The sequence below is a fragment of the Piliocolobus tephrosceles genome, unplaced genomic scaffold (assembly GCF_002776525.5).
Source record: "Piliocolobus tephrosceles isolate RC106 unplaced genomic scaffold, ASM277652v3 unscaffolded_41801, whole genome shotgun sequence".
Taxonomy (NCBI): Eukaryota; Metazoa; Chordata; class Mammalia; order Primates; family Cercopithecidae; genus Piliocolobus; species Piliocolobus tephrosceles.
Genome location: NW_022326312.1, coordinates 1 through 18,128, shown reverse-complemented (window position 1 = coordinate 18,128; position 18,128 = coordinate 1). Strand labels below are relative to the sequence as shown.

At 40.8% G+C, this 18,128-nt stretch overlaps 1 protein-coding gene and 1 pseudogene across 1 annotated transcript; both read right to left on the bottom strand.

Moving 5' to 3' along the window:
- Positions 1-4,503: 4,503 nt before the first annotated feature.
- Positions 4,504-6,800, bottom strand: LOC111528188 (UDP-glucuronosyltransferase 1-6). Its single transcript, XM_023194873.2, has 2 exons — positions 6,625-6,800; positions 4,504-5,440 (listed from the first exon to the last, which is right to left on the bottom strand). The coding sequence occupies exon 2, from the start codon at positions 5,437-5,439 to the stop codon at positions 4,504-4,506; it is 936 nt and encodes a 311-aa protein (XP_023050641.2). The 5' UTR covers position 5,440; positions 6,625-6,800.
- A 4,819-nt stretch (positions 6,801-11,619) lies between these two features.
- Positions 11,620-16,709, bottom strand: LOC113223556 (annotated as a pseudogene).
- Between the last annotated feature and the right edge of the window lie 1,419 nt (positions 16,710-18,128).

Here is an 18,128-nt window from a genome sequence, read left to right as displayed (position 1 = left end):
ATTTCCATTTTCATTTGTTTCAAGTAATTTTTAAATTTCCTTTTTAATTTCAGGACAATCTAATTATGAAGTTAATAAGCAAAAGTTATGCATTTAGTTAATGATTTCATACTATTGGTTGAATCAAAGCTATTTATTCCTTCTCCTTGGAGTCTGGGGTATTGGAAAAAAGTAAATGAAAGTTATTTATTCTTGTTACAAAGAAATAGTTGGCATAAGAGAGAAAAAATATTTCTGCAGCTTGGTACCAATCATATTAGTTTTTCAAAAAGTTGTACTCAGTTATATTGAGAAACTGAGCTATTGTGAATGTACTTTTTGAGCCCTGTGACCCTATATCTGGTGCTTGACCTCGTTTGTATCTCAACTGTATTCCCAGCATGTCCTCCTAGAGAACATTCTGTATTATGATATGTAATTATCAACATGCATTTTTAATTATTAGGAATTAAATTAAAGTGATCAGAATAGAATTTCTTTTGTCTAATAGTCAAACCATTTCAACACTATGAAAAAAAGTGTGTCTTTGGACAGATGGAAATGTCTGGAACCAGATAGAGGTGTCAGTTGCAAAACATGAATGTGCTAAATGCCATGAAATTGTTCACTTTAACATGGTTAATATTATGTGACTTTGTTGCAATAAATTATTTAAGACAGAAATACAAAGGATCATTAGAGACTATTGTGAACTACTATGTGCCAACAAATTAGAAAACCTAGAGGAAATGGATACATTTCTGAACACACACAACCTACCAAGACTAAACAAAGAAGAAATAGAAAACCTCAACAAACCAATATAAGTAATAAGATTGAAGCAGTAATAAAAAGTCTTTCATTCAAAAAAGCCCAGGACCGGATGGATTCACTGCTGAATTCTACCAACCATTTTTCAAAGAACTAATACCAATTCCACTCAAACTATTACAGAAAAATGAAGAGGACAGAATACTTCCAAACTCATCCTATGAGCCCAGTGTTACCCTGATACCAAAACCAGACAAGGGCACAACAAAAAAAGAAAACTGCGGGCCAGTACCTCTGATGAACATAGATGCAAAAATCTCAACAAAATACCAGCAAACCAAATCCAGTAACACGTTAAGCTACTTAATCATGATCAAGTGGGACTCATCCCAGGATGCAAGGATGATTCAACATATACAATTCAATAAATGTGATACATGTACTGATATATTGATATTAATACACTGACAGAATTAGCACAAAACTCATATGATCATTGTAGATGCTGAAAAAACATTCAACAAAATTCAGCATCCCTTTATGATAAACACTCTCAATAAACTGGCTACAGAAGGAACACACCTCAAAACAATAAAGGCCATATATGATAAACCCACAGCTAACATCATACCGAAAAGGGTAAAACTGAAAACTTTTCCTCTAAAATCTGGAATAAGACAAAGATGCTGACTGTCACCACTGTTATTCTTCATAGTACTGGAAGTCCTATCCAAAGCAATTAAGCAAGACGAAGAAATAAAGGGCATCCAAGTTGGAAAGGAAGAAGTCAAATTCTTCTTCTTCTCAGATGACATAATATATTTAGAAAAATTTAAACATTCCATCAAAAAGCTGTTAGAACTGACAAGGAAATTCAGTAAAGTTGCAGGATACAAGATCGACTTATGAAAATCAGTAGCATTTATAAATGCCAACAGAGAAAAAACTGAAAAGGAAATCAACGCCATTTACAAAAGCTACAAAGAATATATAATACCTAGGAACAAATTTAACTAAGGAAGGGAAAAATCTGTACAAGGAAATGAGGATGAAGACCAAATATATAATTCACAATATTACAGTCCTATGTTTTCTTTATCCATTCATATGTTGATGTGTGCTTAGGTTGACTCCATATTTTGGCTATTGTGAACAGTGCTATAATAAACATGGGAGTGCAGATATCTCTTCAACATATTTTTTTTTTTATTTTGGAAATATACCCAGCAATGGGATATATTGGGGCAGTTCTATTTCTGTTTTTTGTTTTGTTTTTTTTGTTTTTTAGAATCTCCATACTGTTCTTCATAGTGGCTGTACTCATTTATATTCTTCAAATGTAAATTAGGGACTGAGCCCCATCTCTGTGGGACCTGATGCTATCTTCAGGTGGACACTGTCAGAACGGAAGTAGAGGACACCCAGCTGGTATCTAGCAGAATTGCCTGCTTGCTTGGTGTAGAGAGAAAAAAAAACAAAACTCACACATTGGTTCACAGAAGTCTTCTGTGTTGTTTGTTGTTGAGTGAGTAAAACTCAAAAGAGTTTTTTGTTGGTTTTGTTTTCCACTCACAGATAGTACATATGCACAATGGAAAATTATTCAGCCATAACAAAGAATGAAGACCTGTCATGTGCAGCAACATGAATGTAACTGGAAGTTATTGTGTTAAGTGAAATAATCTAGGCACAGAAAGACAAATACCACATGTTCTCATTTATATGTGGGAGCTAAAAAAGTGGATCTCATGGAGGTAGAGAGTTCACTGGTAATTACCAGAAAGTGGAAAGGGTAAGTAGGAAAGTAGGGGGGAAAATGGTTGGTTAAAATTTAAAAAAGAAAAAGAAGAAAGAAATAAGATAAAATAAAATCTGTAATACTCCAAAAACTTTGACAGAAAAGAGAAAAACATCTAAACGGCCAATAAAGAACACTGATCAAAAAAAAAAAGAAGAAGAATGCCGGGCACGGTAGCTCACGCCTGTAATCCCAGCACTTTGGGAGGCTGAGGCGGGTGGATCACAAGGTCAAGAGATCGAGACCATCCTGGCCAACATGGTGAAACCCCATCTGTACTAAAATACAAAAATCAGCTGGGCATGGTGGCACACGCCTATAGTCCCAACTACTCAGGAGGCTGAGGCAGGAGAATCGCTTGAACCGGGGAGGTGGAGGTTGCAGTGAGCTGAGATCACACCAGTGCACTCCAGCCTGGGTGAGAGTGAGACTCTGTCTCAAAAGAAAAGAAAAGAAAAGAAAAAGCGTTGGTTAATGGGCACAAAAATACCCTTAGATAGAATGAGTAAGTCCAAAGTGCGACAGCACAGTAGGGTGACTACAGTTAACAAGAAAGTATTCTGCAGTTCAAAATAGCTAGAAATGAAGAATGGGAATGTTCCCAACATAAGGAAGGAATAAATGTTCAAGGTGATGGATATCTTAATTACCCTGATTTGATCATCGCACATTGTATACATGTATCAAAATATCACATGAACCCCCAAAATGTGTACAACTATATTATGTCCCAATAAAAAGATTTCTGACATTCTAAGTTTTTATTTCATGCCCCAGACTCCCTGGAACCAGTTCAGGTATCCCCATCTCCTCACCCTTGCCTTTTCAGAGTGGCTACTGCCACCTGTTCAATTTGTTCAGAGAGAAATCAGCAGGTGTAAAGAAGAGAGGTAAGGGTCTTTGGGACCTGTTTGAGGCTTTCTCTCTGATAAAAAGAGGAACTGAAAAAGAAAATCTGGCATAAAAGATAGAGGGAGTTGCCTGAAGCCTTTCAAAGGTATAAATATTTAAATTAAAATTTAAAACTCACAGATTTTTATTTTCCAAAGTAACTCTGGGCCCTTTTCCTACATGTCAGGGGGCCATCTGTAAACACTTGCCGTAGGTCAGAAACCATCCCCCTTTTGCTGAAAAGGCCATATAGTAAATGTGTAGGCTTTGCAGACCAAATATATCCATGGCACATATTCTTCATTGTTAAATTGTTTTAAAACTATAAAAACCATTCTTACTCTGGGCCATATAAAAACAGTTCTCAGCCGGGCGCTGTGGCTCACGCCTGTAATCCCAACACTTTGGGAGGTCGAGGTAGGCGGATCACGAGGTCAGTTAACCATCCTGGCTAACATGGTGAAACCCCGTCTCTAATAAAAACACAAAAAATTAGCCACACAAGGTGGCGGGCACCTGTAGTCTCAGCTACTCAGGAGGCTGAGGCAGGAGAATGGCGTCAACCCAGGGGAGGAGCCTGCAGTGAGCCAAGATTGCGCCACTGCACTCCAGCCTGGAAGACAGAGCGAGCCTCCGTCTCAAAAACAAACAAACAAACAAACAGGTCTCAACATAAAAGGAAACAAAAAACAAACAAACAAACAAAAACAGGCCTTTGGGCAGATTGGGCTCACAGGCTGTAGTTTGCTGGTCCTTGGCTTAAGGTCCAGAGACAAAGCATGCGACAGAGTCGGGAAAATTGATTTTAACCCGGACCTGTTCCCTTAGTCAAGCCTTCACCTCTGTTTGAAATGGGACATTTCTAAGGCTCATTCAATGATTATGTGACTGTCCCCAGATTACCTAACTAAGCAAATCTACTATTGCCAAGCATGAGCCCTGTCTTCATCCAAATGCCTATATACCACTTCAGCCTCAGGTCTCCTGTGTGTCCCCGCTGCTCTGAGCCAGGTATCACTTTCCCACCACCGTTTCTCCAGGAAATCCTCCAAGGGACAGTCGGCTCAAGGATCCAAATAAGTGAGGGAGAACAGAGCCTGGAAGAAACAAGGCAGCCCAAAAGAAATAAACCCACCAACCTCAGACAGGTCTTTCCTCTTCTTACAGTTGGTACCTCCAATGAAGACCATGTTGGGCATGACTGGCCTAGGATACTCAAGTACAAAGTCATATCTTAACAGCCAAATAGAGACCTTCTGATATAAGGTGATTACATCCACATCTCTCTTGAGGACTGTTGATGCGAGTTCATCGTACTTTGAAAACAGACAATAAAATACATAGGGCTCCAACAAATTAACGAGGAAGTTGGCCACTCGTTGGGGAAAAGTCATGTGGTCTGAAAACTTTGTGTAGCACCTGGGAATATAGGACACAGGGTTTGGGCTTCTGCTGAATGTATGCTCCAGGGAACACGGAAAACCCCTGAAGAGGTACACGGAGGGTAGGCCCAAATACTCAGCCAGGATCACCCCACAGGGTAAGGCTGGGTCTGTGAAAAGAGCATCGAACTTGCTCTCCTTGAGGAAGTTCAGGGTGTCCACGTCCTGCAGGAGGCTCTGGCAGTTGATGAAGTACATGCCAACAACGATCATGTTATTCCTGTACTCTGTCTGAGGAGCAGTCAGGAATGATCGCTCAGCAAAGTGATTGTTTCCAAACGATTGGTAACGGTTCTTCATCTCTTCTCGGTCATACGGCACTGGATAGATTTTTCTTGTGTAGTATTTGGATTCTTTCAAAAGCAAATTGACTTCAGGCACCACCACTACAATGTCATGCCCCCGGGCACCCAGAACCTCAACTATATCCTTCATACTAAGCCAGTGGCTTCCATCCTGAGGGATCACCAGCAGCTTGTCACCTACAACCATGCCCCAAAGTGCTAAGAAGAAAATCCCTGTGGAAATTCTCTGAAATGCACGAAGAAGGCAGGCCATCCTGGAAACAGTTAAAGTAACAACAGTAATAAAGAGTTTTCACGTTCCAAATCACAGGGCTCCTAGCTATTTTCCCTAAACTAACCACTGCTTTTCACAGGCCCTGTCTACCTCTCCCTTGCTCTGAATTTTGCCCTTTAATATGTAAGAACCCAAATTAATATTTAACCATTTTAAGCACACAGTGAATATGGATCAACTAAGCCCCATATCAACTTTCACCTGAACTTCCAGGATTTTCTCTTCATCTCCACCAGTCTGCCTCTCCCTCTCTGAAAAATTATAGCAACACTTTGAAGATAACTTGAAGAGACCCCTGGAGACCCCCTGCCAATTCTCTATCCCGAACTTGCTGGATTCCTTATCATTGACGTTGTCTGTTATGTCCATCATGTGTGGGGATTTTATTTCACATGGACCTATTCTCTAACACCAGCTGGGTATCCTACAATTCAATTCCATTCTGAATTGAATTCTGAGTTAGCACGGACCCCACAGGTTAAGGGCTCAGTCCTACAAGACTGCCTCCTCTTCAGACACCAATTGCAAATAGTAGGTTCCCAGGTTACCCACAACTTCTGTCTGACTTGGCGAAAATCAGAGGTTCACACGCTCTCTTTCTTGGAGTCAATCATTTGCTAGAATGACTCACAGAACTGAAGAAAACAGTTTACTTACCAGGTTTGGTTTATCACAAAGGATATCGCAAACAACACAGATGAATAGCCAGAGGAAAAAGTACAAAGAACAAGGTATGGGGATAAGGCCATGGAGCCCCATCTGCCATCTCTGGGTGCCCCACCCTCCACACCTTCAGCAACCTAAAAGCTCTCTGAACCCCGCCTTTTTGAGTTTGTATGTAGGCTTCCTTACATAGTAGGCATGATTGATTAGATCGTTGCCCACTGGTGATCAAATCAATCTTCAATCACTCTCTCCTTTCTTCCCTCTAATTGCAAGGGGTGGTTCCCTGGCAACCAGCCCTCATCCTTAGAGACTTTACATGTCCTTTACATAAACTTAAATGTGGTGGAAACGGATCTGTTTTGAAAAACAAAAGACTATCTGTTCACCTTTATCGCTCCCGCCACTTACGGTTTCAGGAGCTCTGGCCAGGAAACAAAGACAAACATATATATTTCTTATTATACATCACAATATAACAACATTCAAACTGTTACTTACTTTTAGGAAATTAAGATTTGAGAAGTGTAACTCTAGCCAGTACGTGGTGAGGTACTAGAGCTGGAGTCAGAAAGCCTGCTATCTGCTTCTGGCCCAGCCACCCATCAGCCAGGGGAGTGACTCCTCTCCTAAACTTCAGGTTTCTCAACTGAGGCCCAGAAAGGGAGGGTCACACTGGCCCTGCCTGCTAATCCCACTGCTGAGGGTGGTCCCAGAGCGAGACCTGTGTAGAAACTAGGCTGTCGCAGTGAGAGGTGGTGCCTAGCATTACTAGAACAGACTCGCCCAGAGCTAGTCACCCACACCTGATTGGCATGCAACGTCCTGTTCTCACCTACAAGTTTGGCATTGGAGGTGTTCTGGGGCCCAGGAAGGGACAAGCCTGAGCAACATGACTAGAGGGGCCACTCCAAGGACAGGGCTGGCCCCCACGGGGAACATAACCAGGATGCAAATTCATTGTTCAAGGCATGCGAAGACTCAGCTCAGTCCAAGCTGGGAGCAGCCTCCTAACAGGATTGCCAGCTTACAATGATCAAAGTCATAGGGGTGGCAGCATCTTGCTTTGAGTTCATCTAGATCGCAGTAAGACTCCAGGAAGGTTGCAAAGGGAACAGAGCTCAGGTCCACCTTCTTGAGCAGGCAGACATTAGGCAGGTTTCCTTCAAAGAACAGTTTATCTAGAGGAAGAATGGCTTAAGCAAGCATGTAGGAATAGCAGGATCAAGAAATGCTACAAACTTCACATTCTTTATACTAGACCTCCACTGTGCTGTGAACATTGGTCTGGGCCCTTCCAAGCAGAGCCTTGCTCTGAAAATCCTATGGCTCATCTGTGGGTCCTGTTCTTAGTTCCACAAGTCCCTATAGAACATGAGTTGGAGGAAGGAGCTGAAAAAAGAAACTATTATCACTATGCATATCATCCCTTGAATTCCTAACACCTTCTTGCAAATAAAGAAGGTATTAGAAAACATTTTTCTTTCTCCTGTGAGCTTTGACTATACTAAGAATGGTGTGTGTGTGTGTGTGTGTGTGTGTGTGTGTGTGTCTGCACTGGAGACTAGCCAGAAGAATCTGGCATGTCTGTTAGTCATAACGATGATCCCTAAAGAGTAGCTCCGCTGGAGACCCAGGCCTGCCCTGGTTGGTGCTGTGGGAGTCAAGGTGTCCTCAGGCATCTCCTGAGTGTCACGCAAAGACCAATTATTTTTTTCTCAGGGATTGCTGCCGACCGAATGACTCAGGCTTGGGACGTATTCCAGTGGCGTGAAAGAAGTAGATCCTAAAACAAATCTCTGTGGGCAAAAGCAGGTTTCCCAAAAGTAAATGGAGGATACCTGGCATTTTGAAAAGAGGAGAGACCCAAAGATGTGCATGAAGGTAATTTCATGTTGTGGACAGGAAGGTCTGGACAGGCGGACCCTATGGAGAGGTTTGCTTCTAAGGTGCTCACTCTTTCAGACCCTTGTATGACCTATGACCCATAAGTAATGGAGCCAGGACCTACCTGCAAGATTTCAAAGGACCTGCAAATTGTTTGAGCTTAGAAAAAGAAATTTGCTGGATCTAGAATACTAAAATGGCAAAATTGAATTTATGAATATTTTATGAAATGGCTATAAGAACGTAACTACATGTCAGTCAATATCCACTACAGATTAGCTCACCAAGTTACCCAGACGTAAGTGACATGGGATGCGGGAGCAATTTAATCTATCTGATAGGCTGTGGGGTGGGGCTGCAGAAGTCAGAATGCTCTGTGCCCAGATCTTGAGGGAAGTCCAAAATGGTGAGATGAAGCAGGAATTTCTTTTAGGGGCCTGTGGTCTCCTCTAAACATGGAAATAAAGGACATTCTTGGGTTCTTTCAAAGGAAATTCCAGGCACCTACCTGGCCCTGAGAAATAAATAAGGCACTTGATAAGCAAGAAGGTAATAGTAGCCTAAAACAATAGCCAAGGATGTTAGAGTCCAGAGATGCTTGATTCCCTATAGAAACTAAAGATTACATCTTAACATATGTCCCTGAGTTGTTTTTCGGAAACCTGGACTTCCACCAAATGGATCCATTGGCAGGCAGACCTCAGATAAGGGGAACTGAGAACTGAACTCTGACAGCCATTCTTTGTTCCTGGTGGAAGTCACACTCATGAGCAAGAGCTAACATTCTTTTCTGCTAACCCCAAATTTTAAATGAAGCTTCTCTTCCTTAGCTAATTGCAAATCAGAAAATCTTTGAATTCACCTATGACCTGCAAGCCTTCATTTCTCATGACCAAACCGATGTGTAACCTCTGTGCATTGATTTGCAATTTCTTCTTGTAACTTCTGTTTTCCTAAAATATATCCTTGCCCTTAAAAACCCTTACTTGTAAGCCATCAGAGAGGTTGGGTCGTAAGTATAAGCCTCCCAATACTCCTTGCTTGGTGCCCTGCACATAAACACCTTCCTTTTTCCCATTGCAAATCTCAGTGTGGATGTTTGGCCTTACCGCACTGGGTGAGTGAACCCCAGTTTAGTTTAGTGTGATAACAATAGTCAAGTCTGAGTCACCCACACACAGGATAGGGAAGTGCAGGTAAGTATGGCTTGCCCAGCCAGACAGCTCCAGGGGCACCTGTCCTAGTAGAAGATAAGGTGTTTATAACTTCCTTCAGGGGCTTGTAACAATGTGGGTTGTGGTCCCAGGAGCAGTGGGGAGGGGCACAGGTCACTAAGTAAGCCATGACAAAGGGATTATTCAGAAGAGACATAAAGTAGGGTTTCCACTTGCCCATGTTTGTGAAGTAAAGAGACCCTGGAACACAGGGATGAAGGGAAAGAACACACTGTGATTCCAAACGTTTGGCCTCATGCTGCACCTGCCATCTTCCCTGCTTGGCACACTGTTGTCCCAACTTCTCCCAAGATTGCCACTCCTCATCCTGCAAGGTCCCCTATGATCAGCTCTCTTTGCATCCTTTTCTTTCAAAGTATGTTTCACAGTTTGTAACTAATCAATGCCTTCCTCTCCGTTAGAATGGCAAAGCCATGTTCATTTGATTATGGCCATATCCCAGTCACACAAAGACTCTCAACAGATGTTTGTTCAATGAAGGACATCTAATATTAAATTTTTTAGAAAAAGAGCCAGCTGCATGTTATTCTGTAACACCAACAAAAACAAGACTAACTCATGTTTGCTGAGGGATTCGAGACCATGTGATGTCCAAAGTCAAACCCACTCTAGGTACATTTTACTCCATGTGACATTCCCAAAAGGCCAGAGATAGGACATTTTCCAAAAAGTTTCCTGTCAACACAATCAGGCAGTCAGGTATAGAGGTTAGGCACATGGGCTCAAAAATTAGAACATCAGGGTCTATCGTATACAAATGTTCACAGTAACATTATTTTTCATGGTTGAAAACGGGAAACAACCCAAATGTCTACCAACTGATGAATGGATAAAAAAAATGTGGTAAATCCACACAATGGAATATTCAGCCATGAAAAGGAATGAAATACTGATTCATGCTACAACATGGATAAGCCATGAAATTAAGTGAAAGAAGCCAGTCATAAAGGCTTCTATTTCCATGAAATGCCCAGAATATGCAAATCCATACAGACAGAAAGTAAATTATTGCTGAGGGGTAGGAGAACGGGGAGAAATAAAGAGTGACTGCCAGTGGGCATGGGGTTTCTTTTTGGAGTGAGGAAAATGATCTGGAATTAGATATTGGTGATGGCTGATTGCATCTGGGAACACATGGAAAACCACTGAATTTTATGATGCATGAATTACATATCAATTTTTAAATGTTATTAATTAATTAATTTATTTATTTTGAGACAAGGTCTTAGTCTATCATCCAGGCTGGAATGGAGTGGAATAATCATGGCTCACTGCAGCCTTGACCTCCTGGGCACAGGCAATCCTCCCGCCTCAGCCTCCTGAGCAGCTGGGACCACAGGCATGTGCCACCATGCCCAGCTAACTTTAAAAAAAATTTTGTAGAGACAGTGTCTCCCTGTGTTGTCCAGGCTGGTCTCAAACTCCTGGGCTTAAGTGATCTTCCTGCCTTGGCCTCCTAAAGTGCTGTGATTACATGTGTGAGCCACCACACTCAGGCTTTTTTACTTTTTTTTTTTTTTTTTACAAAGAATGTATGGATTTGAATCCTGGCTCCCCTACTTACTTGAGCAATAACCTTGGGCAAGTCACTCAACCCCCTTGTGCCTCAGTTTCATCATCTGCAAAATAGGTCAGCCAATAATGCCAGCCTCCATGTAAGTACTCAGGGTAGCACCTGGTACCTGGCGAGTCTCCAATATATGTTAGCTTTGATTATATTTAATTTGCAAATTCTCCCTAAGGAGACAGTCCACCATCTGAAGTTTAAATCATTCAAGGGAAACTTGCATCAAGAAGACAATATTGATATCTCACCATGTTGTTTTGAAGACAGTCTGAATGCCTGGTTAAGATGATTAATCTTGTGGAGGCTGAAAATAATTGTGCTGGAAAACGCATTTCACCCACACAATTATGGGTATTGTTGATTCACTGCCACATGCCAGGCATCTGCATGCATTATCATATTTAATCTAGATAACATTAAGTTTTTACCCAAGTTTACGCAAGTGTCACAGCTGAAGTACTCATGAAATCAGGCTTGGATGACTCCAGGGTCCATGTGCTCAAACACTACATTGAACTACCTCCTAAAGTCCTCTAGCGTTGAAACCAAGATTTGGGGTACAACTTCCCTGCCTTGCTAATTAATTACTGACAGCTTCCCTGCATGAGTCAGCCCATGGGATGCCCTTTCTTGTTGACCCCTCTGGGTCAGGAATCACGCAGAAAAAGTGACAGAAAGAAAAGACATAGGTGGGGAAGGGCACAGAAAAGAGGAATAAAATAGGAAGGGAAAAGTAACAGGGGAGGTGGAAAGAGGAGAGTTGGAGTGTTGCATAAAATAAAGCCAGTGAGGCTGGGGAAGGCGAGATCATGGGTGACCTTCATAGCCAGTGGGAGGGTGCAGGCCAGAGGGCACCACCAGAATATCCTGAGTGGGCCAAAAGAGGTAGTGTATCATGTTTGATATCACATTATCAACATAGATTGAAGGAGAGAGAGACAGTCAAGGAAAGCAGCAGTAATCCACACTTGACTTCTGACACCAGGGATTTTAGAAAGCCACAGAAAGCTTAGGTTCTAACGCAGGTAGAAAGTTTCATAGGACAGGAAAACATAGGATGTGTCATGAGAGAGCCTCCATGTCAAGCATATGCGTGTTTATCTGCACACCTTAATAAGGGTGCCCACGTGAGTTGTCTTTTCATTCTCTTGATAGTGTCCTCCGATATATAAAAGTTTTTGTATAAAAACATTATGATAAAGATTTATCTCTTCTTTTTCTTGTTTTAATTTCTTGAACTTTTGGTACAAGAAAAAAACATTTCAGAAACCATTTCCAAATCCAAGGTCATGAATATTTTCCCTAATGTTTTCTTCTAAGAGTTTTACAGTTTTAGATTTTCTATTTAGGTCTTTGATCCATTTCAAGTTAATTTTTGTAAATGATACAAGGTAAGGGTGCAACTTCATTCTCTTGCACTTGGATATGCAGTTGTCCCAGAGCCCTCTGTTGAAGACACTATTCTTTGCCATTTCAATGGTCTTGGCACCATGGTAAAAATCAAGGCAAAGAATGTATGGGATTATTTCTGGATTGTAAATTCTATTCCATTGATCTACATGTAAAAGATTTTTTGAGACAATCAGGATAAATTTAATTATGGATTGAAAATGCGATAATATTAAAGTTATTGATTGTCTTAGGAATTGGGGCTATGAAACAAATTTTCCTTATTTTTTATATTTAGTGAAGTATTTCATGATGAGACAACATGCCAAGATTTTCTTTTAAAAAAAGTCAAAATTTTTCTTTAAAATGAAAGAAAAAACGAAGAAAGATGAAGCAGTACAGAAAGATACTGAAAATTATTTCACCTAAGAATGGCTACATGGGTACACATTATGCTATAGCCTCTCCTCGGTATATGTTTGAAAACTTTGATAATAACAAGTTGAAATAAATAATCTTGGAGAGAGGACTAGGGCTTGCCCACTAACAGGTAAATTTGAATTGAGATCAAAAACAGAATGCGAGAGCAATGGGGAAAGCACAGATCTTTTCTTGCTGTAACCACATTCCAGCCCCAGTTCTCCAGAGCTGCACTGGCCCTAGATGGTGTTGACTGAGCCCAAATTCTTTTTTTTTTTTTTTTTTTTTTTTGAGACGGAGTCTTGCTCTGTTGCCCAAGCTGCAGTGGAGTGCAGTGGCCGGATCTCATCTCGCTGCAAGCTCCGCCTCCCGGGTTCACGCCATTCTCCTGCCTCAGCCTCCCAAGTAGCTGGGACTACAGGCACCCGCCACCTCGCCCGGCTAGTTTTTTGTATTTTTTAGTAGAGACGGGGTTTCACCGTGTTAGCCAGGATGGTCTCGATCTCCTGACCTCGTGATCCGCCCGCCTTGGCCTCCCAAAGTGCTGGGATTACAGGCTTAAGCCACCGCGCCCGGCCCCAAATTCTTTATAACTGGATTCAACCATCAATTCTGCTGTAATTCACCAAAAAGTCAAGAAAAGTGGAAGTGATTTTCTCTTTTTCTCATTAAAACCATTTTAAGTCTGGGTGTGGTGGCTCATGCCTGTAATCTCAACACTTTGAAAGACCGAGGCAGGCGGATCACTTGAGGTCAGGAGTCAGAGACCAACCTGGCCAATATGGTGAAACACTGTCTGTACTAAAAATACAAAACAAAACTGTTTTAATGTTCTCCTGAATGATGATCTACCATCTTTGTTAAAGTATTTAATTACATCCCTGGGTGTAATTCCCCTGGATAGACTCAATAAGATTTTGTTGTAGGAAACCTTTCAGAAAAATAATCTCCTGTGTAGAGCTTAAGACGTTGCACACAAACACACAGGCACGTACAGACACATTTGCGAACACACACCACATACACACACACTATCATCAAGCAATGCTTTCTTTTCATCAGACAGATGAAATGCAGACTATGAATCCTGTTGGCCAACAAGGTACAAAAAACTGTATACTTTTCCAAGACACACTCTGCCCATACGAAACAAGAAAGGATCACTATGCAGTGTCCATAAATCTTTCTATGACAATTTACTTCTGTGGTTGAGCCATATCCAAGGTTCTTTGCCAAAGGGCACTCTTTATGATCTGAATTCTTCTTTGATAATTATATTTATTTTAGATTTATAAATATATACATTAATATATAACCTTCCACAACTATAAATCCTATCTCATATATATATTCTGTAAAGGTATATAAATGCATATATTTTATACACCACTGAAGATACACAAATAACCAAAATATGTAAAACTATATATGGTTCACTGTTTCATATTTTATAGATCTCTCTATCATATACCATTATAGATGGTATAGAATCATATATAGATTTCTATATCTCTAAAGCCTTTTGGGTGACCCTTTGAGCCACAACAAATTCAGCACAGGTTCAGAAAGTGGCAGGCCACACACACGCCTGGCTAGAGGCCATGAGGCTGCAGTCAATAACTGAGTGGTGGCTGGTACTGTAATTGGAGGGTAAACGGGGAGAGACACTTTGATAAGTCTATCTCTTAACGTCCTACAACTTGCATCTCCTTGCCTGGTCTTGCCAAGAGCTGAAAGTCATGTTTCATTTGAAAGGCCTACAGCTGTAGTCTCCCTGCTTTTTAGAAAGAGCATGGTTGCATTTTCCCATGAGTTGGTTGAACAGTCACTCTTTCACCGAACATCTGCCAATATGTGAGAGAATATGACTGTGTTACCAAGTCTACTGAACCTTGTAAGAAGCCAGAACAACAGATAAAAATGTATACTCCATCCCTAATAAAATAATATACTTAGATGAGACACCAGATGTTTCACCTGGATTTGGCAACTATGCATTTGCCAAGAATCTTACTCTTGTATTTGTCAAGACTTTTTCAACTGCAAGTGACCGAATCCTAATTTAAACTGGCTAGACCAACAACATTATTCAATAATGTTTTGGAACTATATGCTCCACCAAAATAAGAAGTATAAATACCAGGGGAGGGAATAATTCGCAGATGATATTGCACACTTAATACACCTTACATACTAATAAGAGAGGTTAGTAATATGACTATATACAAGATAAATGTGTAAAACTCAAAGCAGTACATTAATTATGCAGAATTAATTCAAAAGAGAAATGGGAAAATTGCCTTGCACATAATGGTTTCAAAAACAATGAAATGCAGGGGAATAAAAGTTAATAAGAAAGATAAAATACTTCTATAAAGTGCAAAATTTTATTTATGGACATAAAACAAAATCAGAATAAATAATGAGAGATTCATATTCTTGAATAGGAAGATGTAATAGCAAAAGGATGCCAATCTTATTTAATGAAAACCAAGCAACCATACTCATAGGACAATATCCTACTGAGATAAAAGCAAAAATATGGAAATATATATAAAGAAAGTATATAAGAATGTTTATTATTGTTCATAAATCCCAAAAGTGGAAAACACTTAAATCTCTATCAATATTAATTGGCTGGAAAACTACATTGCATCCAAAGTAAAGACTATTATGCAATTATTAAAAGAACATATCAAATCTGTATGCATTGACCTGTAAAGATATCTTTACCTTATTGACAAGAGAAAAATCTAACATAAAAAAAATCATAGCCGGCATGATATTAGATTTTATATTAATAAAATAGAAGTGAGAATTTACCCTAAAGATATGCATATACATAGTATAATTTCAAATATAATTGAAAAGAATTCACACAAAACTGCTAAGAATATATTCCTCTGGGGGTAGTATAGAATTAGCAAAAAAAAAAAAAAAAAAAGGAAGTTTTATTTCTTACTGTGGTTTTTGGTATGTTTCCAAAAATAGCATTTAGATTGCAGCCTAGATATGATCTACAATTATATCAATTGTATACACTTACATATCAACAAGAGCTGCTTTATACAATTTGCTACCCAACAATTAAGTGAATTAGTACAAAAGAATTCCTTAAACCAGAAAGAAATTCCAAATGGGACAAATGTACATGATAAATTATAGTTCAGTAAGAAATCTTCTTTAAATGTTCAAAGCCAGATTATTCTTCATGTGCTAAAGGAGAGATAACTTACCTTAGGCACTGGCTTTCCCTGATGGCAGTTGATACCACCAATGAAGACCATGTTGGGCATCACGGGTTTGGGATAGTCCAAAACAAAGTCCGTTCGCAACAGCCAAATTGATGTGTGGCTGTAGAGATCGTATGCCGTGACAGGTGTTTGAAGAATTTCAGAGGCTATTTCTAAGACATTTTTTAAAAAATAGGGGCAAAACAAATGTTTCTCCAAGTGCATGATGTGGTTCCATACCCTCTCCTTGAAAGTCATGGCATCTGAGAACCTTAAGAGACCTCTGGGGACATAGGAAAGAGGAGCAGGGCACTGTGCACCTTCTTCAAGATAGTGGCAAAATATTCCCCTGGCGAAGACCACAGAGGGGAGGGAGAAATATTTGGCAACAATTAAGCCACAGGCATCAAAAGGATCCAAAAACACTGCATCAAAAGAACTCTCCTTTAAGTAGCCTACTAATTTTTTGTCCTTAAACAAACTCCTGCAATTTGAAAAAAATAAGTCAAAAATACCACTGGATGAACTTAATAGAGAAAATGCACTTCGCAGTGGTGCTGTCCACTGAGCATCGGCAAAAACCATGAACTCCCGGTCCTGATCCTCCAGACTGTATGAGGTTGAGTAAGTCTTCACTGTGCAATTCAGTGATCTTCCCAGTTGCCAACTCACCTCTGGCATGACTACGACCACCTCATGTCCCCTGAGAATGAGTTTCTCCACCACCGACCGCATGGTAAACCAGTGGCTCCCATCCATGCGCACTACCAGCAACCTCCCTGCCTCGGCAAAGCCACAGGTCAGCAGTAGACACACAGATAGGGGAAGAAGGCCAGTATACCCTGCACAAGCCATCAGAGAACTTCAGCCCAGAGCCAGCAGCTGGGATTCTAAGCTCCTATAATATAATAGGTGAAAGAAGTACAGATAGAACCTGCCCTCAAAAGAAGGCGTGTACTCATCCATCCATTAAAAAAAAAAAAAATTCACATTCACTGCCAGTGATTTACTCATAATAACACATGAGTAGCCTTTGCTGAGATACCTACTTGTATGTTTTCGAGAAAAGAGTAACTCATCATCTTTGCCTTGGGGACAGATCATGCCCTGTGCTGCAATATGAGTTTATAAACAAAATTATTAAGCAATGCTTTTGGTCTTGATGACATTGAAAGATAAAAAGGAAAGTAAATTTAAATGAAGCTAATAATTCTGGAATTTGTCACAAAGAAAAATTTGCTATTTTTTTTCTTTGTTTGAGATGGAGTCTCACTCTGTCATCCAGGCTGGAGTGCAGTGGTGCGATCTAAGCTCACTGGAACCTCCGCCTTCCGTGTTCAAATGATTCTCCTGCTTCAGCCTCAGTAGCTGGGATTACAGGCATGTGCTGCCATGCCCAACTAATATTTTGTATTTTAGTGCAGATGGGGTTTCATCATGTTGCCCAGGCTGGTCTTGAACTCCTGGGCTCAGGCAATCTGCCTGCCTCGGCCTCCCAAAGTGCTGGGATTACAAGCGTAAGCCACTGTGCCTGGCCAAAGTTTACAGACAATTTTTATTTTGTCCTCTGCCCAGAAAGAAATTGGCATCTCATGTTCGATGGAAAGAGAGCAAGGGTCTTAGCACTGACCTCCTAACTGGGAGGAAATTGTGGCTTACCGGTGTCTCTGCAATATACAGCTCACCTGTGCATTGCAGAGATGCAGGTGAGCCACAATTGTGACACAGGTGAACCACAAGTGCTGCTTGTCTTTTTTCATTTCCAAATCTTCTGAGGTCTCTGAAATGCTGTAATGAGATTGACAACCCTGCCTCCATGGACCCTTCCAAAAATTTGATGGAATGTGACTATCACCTATTTTTAAATTGCTTTCCTCAGATACATTGTCTGCAGTGGTGAGTCGCTGGCCCTATGCTTGCCCAAGCACTCTGATGAGCTGCCTCTCTCTGCCCACCCTGCTTCTGCATTCTGAACAGAGCTGTAGGCCTCTGCTGTGGGCCCACCCCAATCACTTTGGTGCCCATCTTCAGGAATCTATGTATTGTTCTCCTCCATTCTACCGAGCACCCCTTCAGGATGAGATTACATCTTCTTCCTGTTTTCATCCTCCTTCCACGGCACCTATGCTTTGCCTTGTTCAGAGGAAGTCCATGGGAATTCTCGCTGCATTGGGCTGAATTCCATCATGCAGATTTTTATGGGTGAGCACAGCGGTGTGTGTTAGGCAACACCCTGAGGAGCATTTAGTGAGGGATTCAATAGCCAACCTCAGG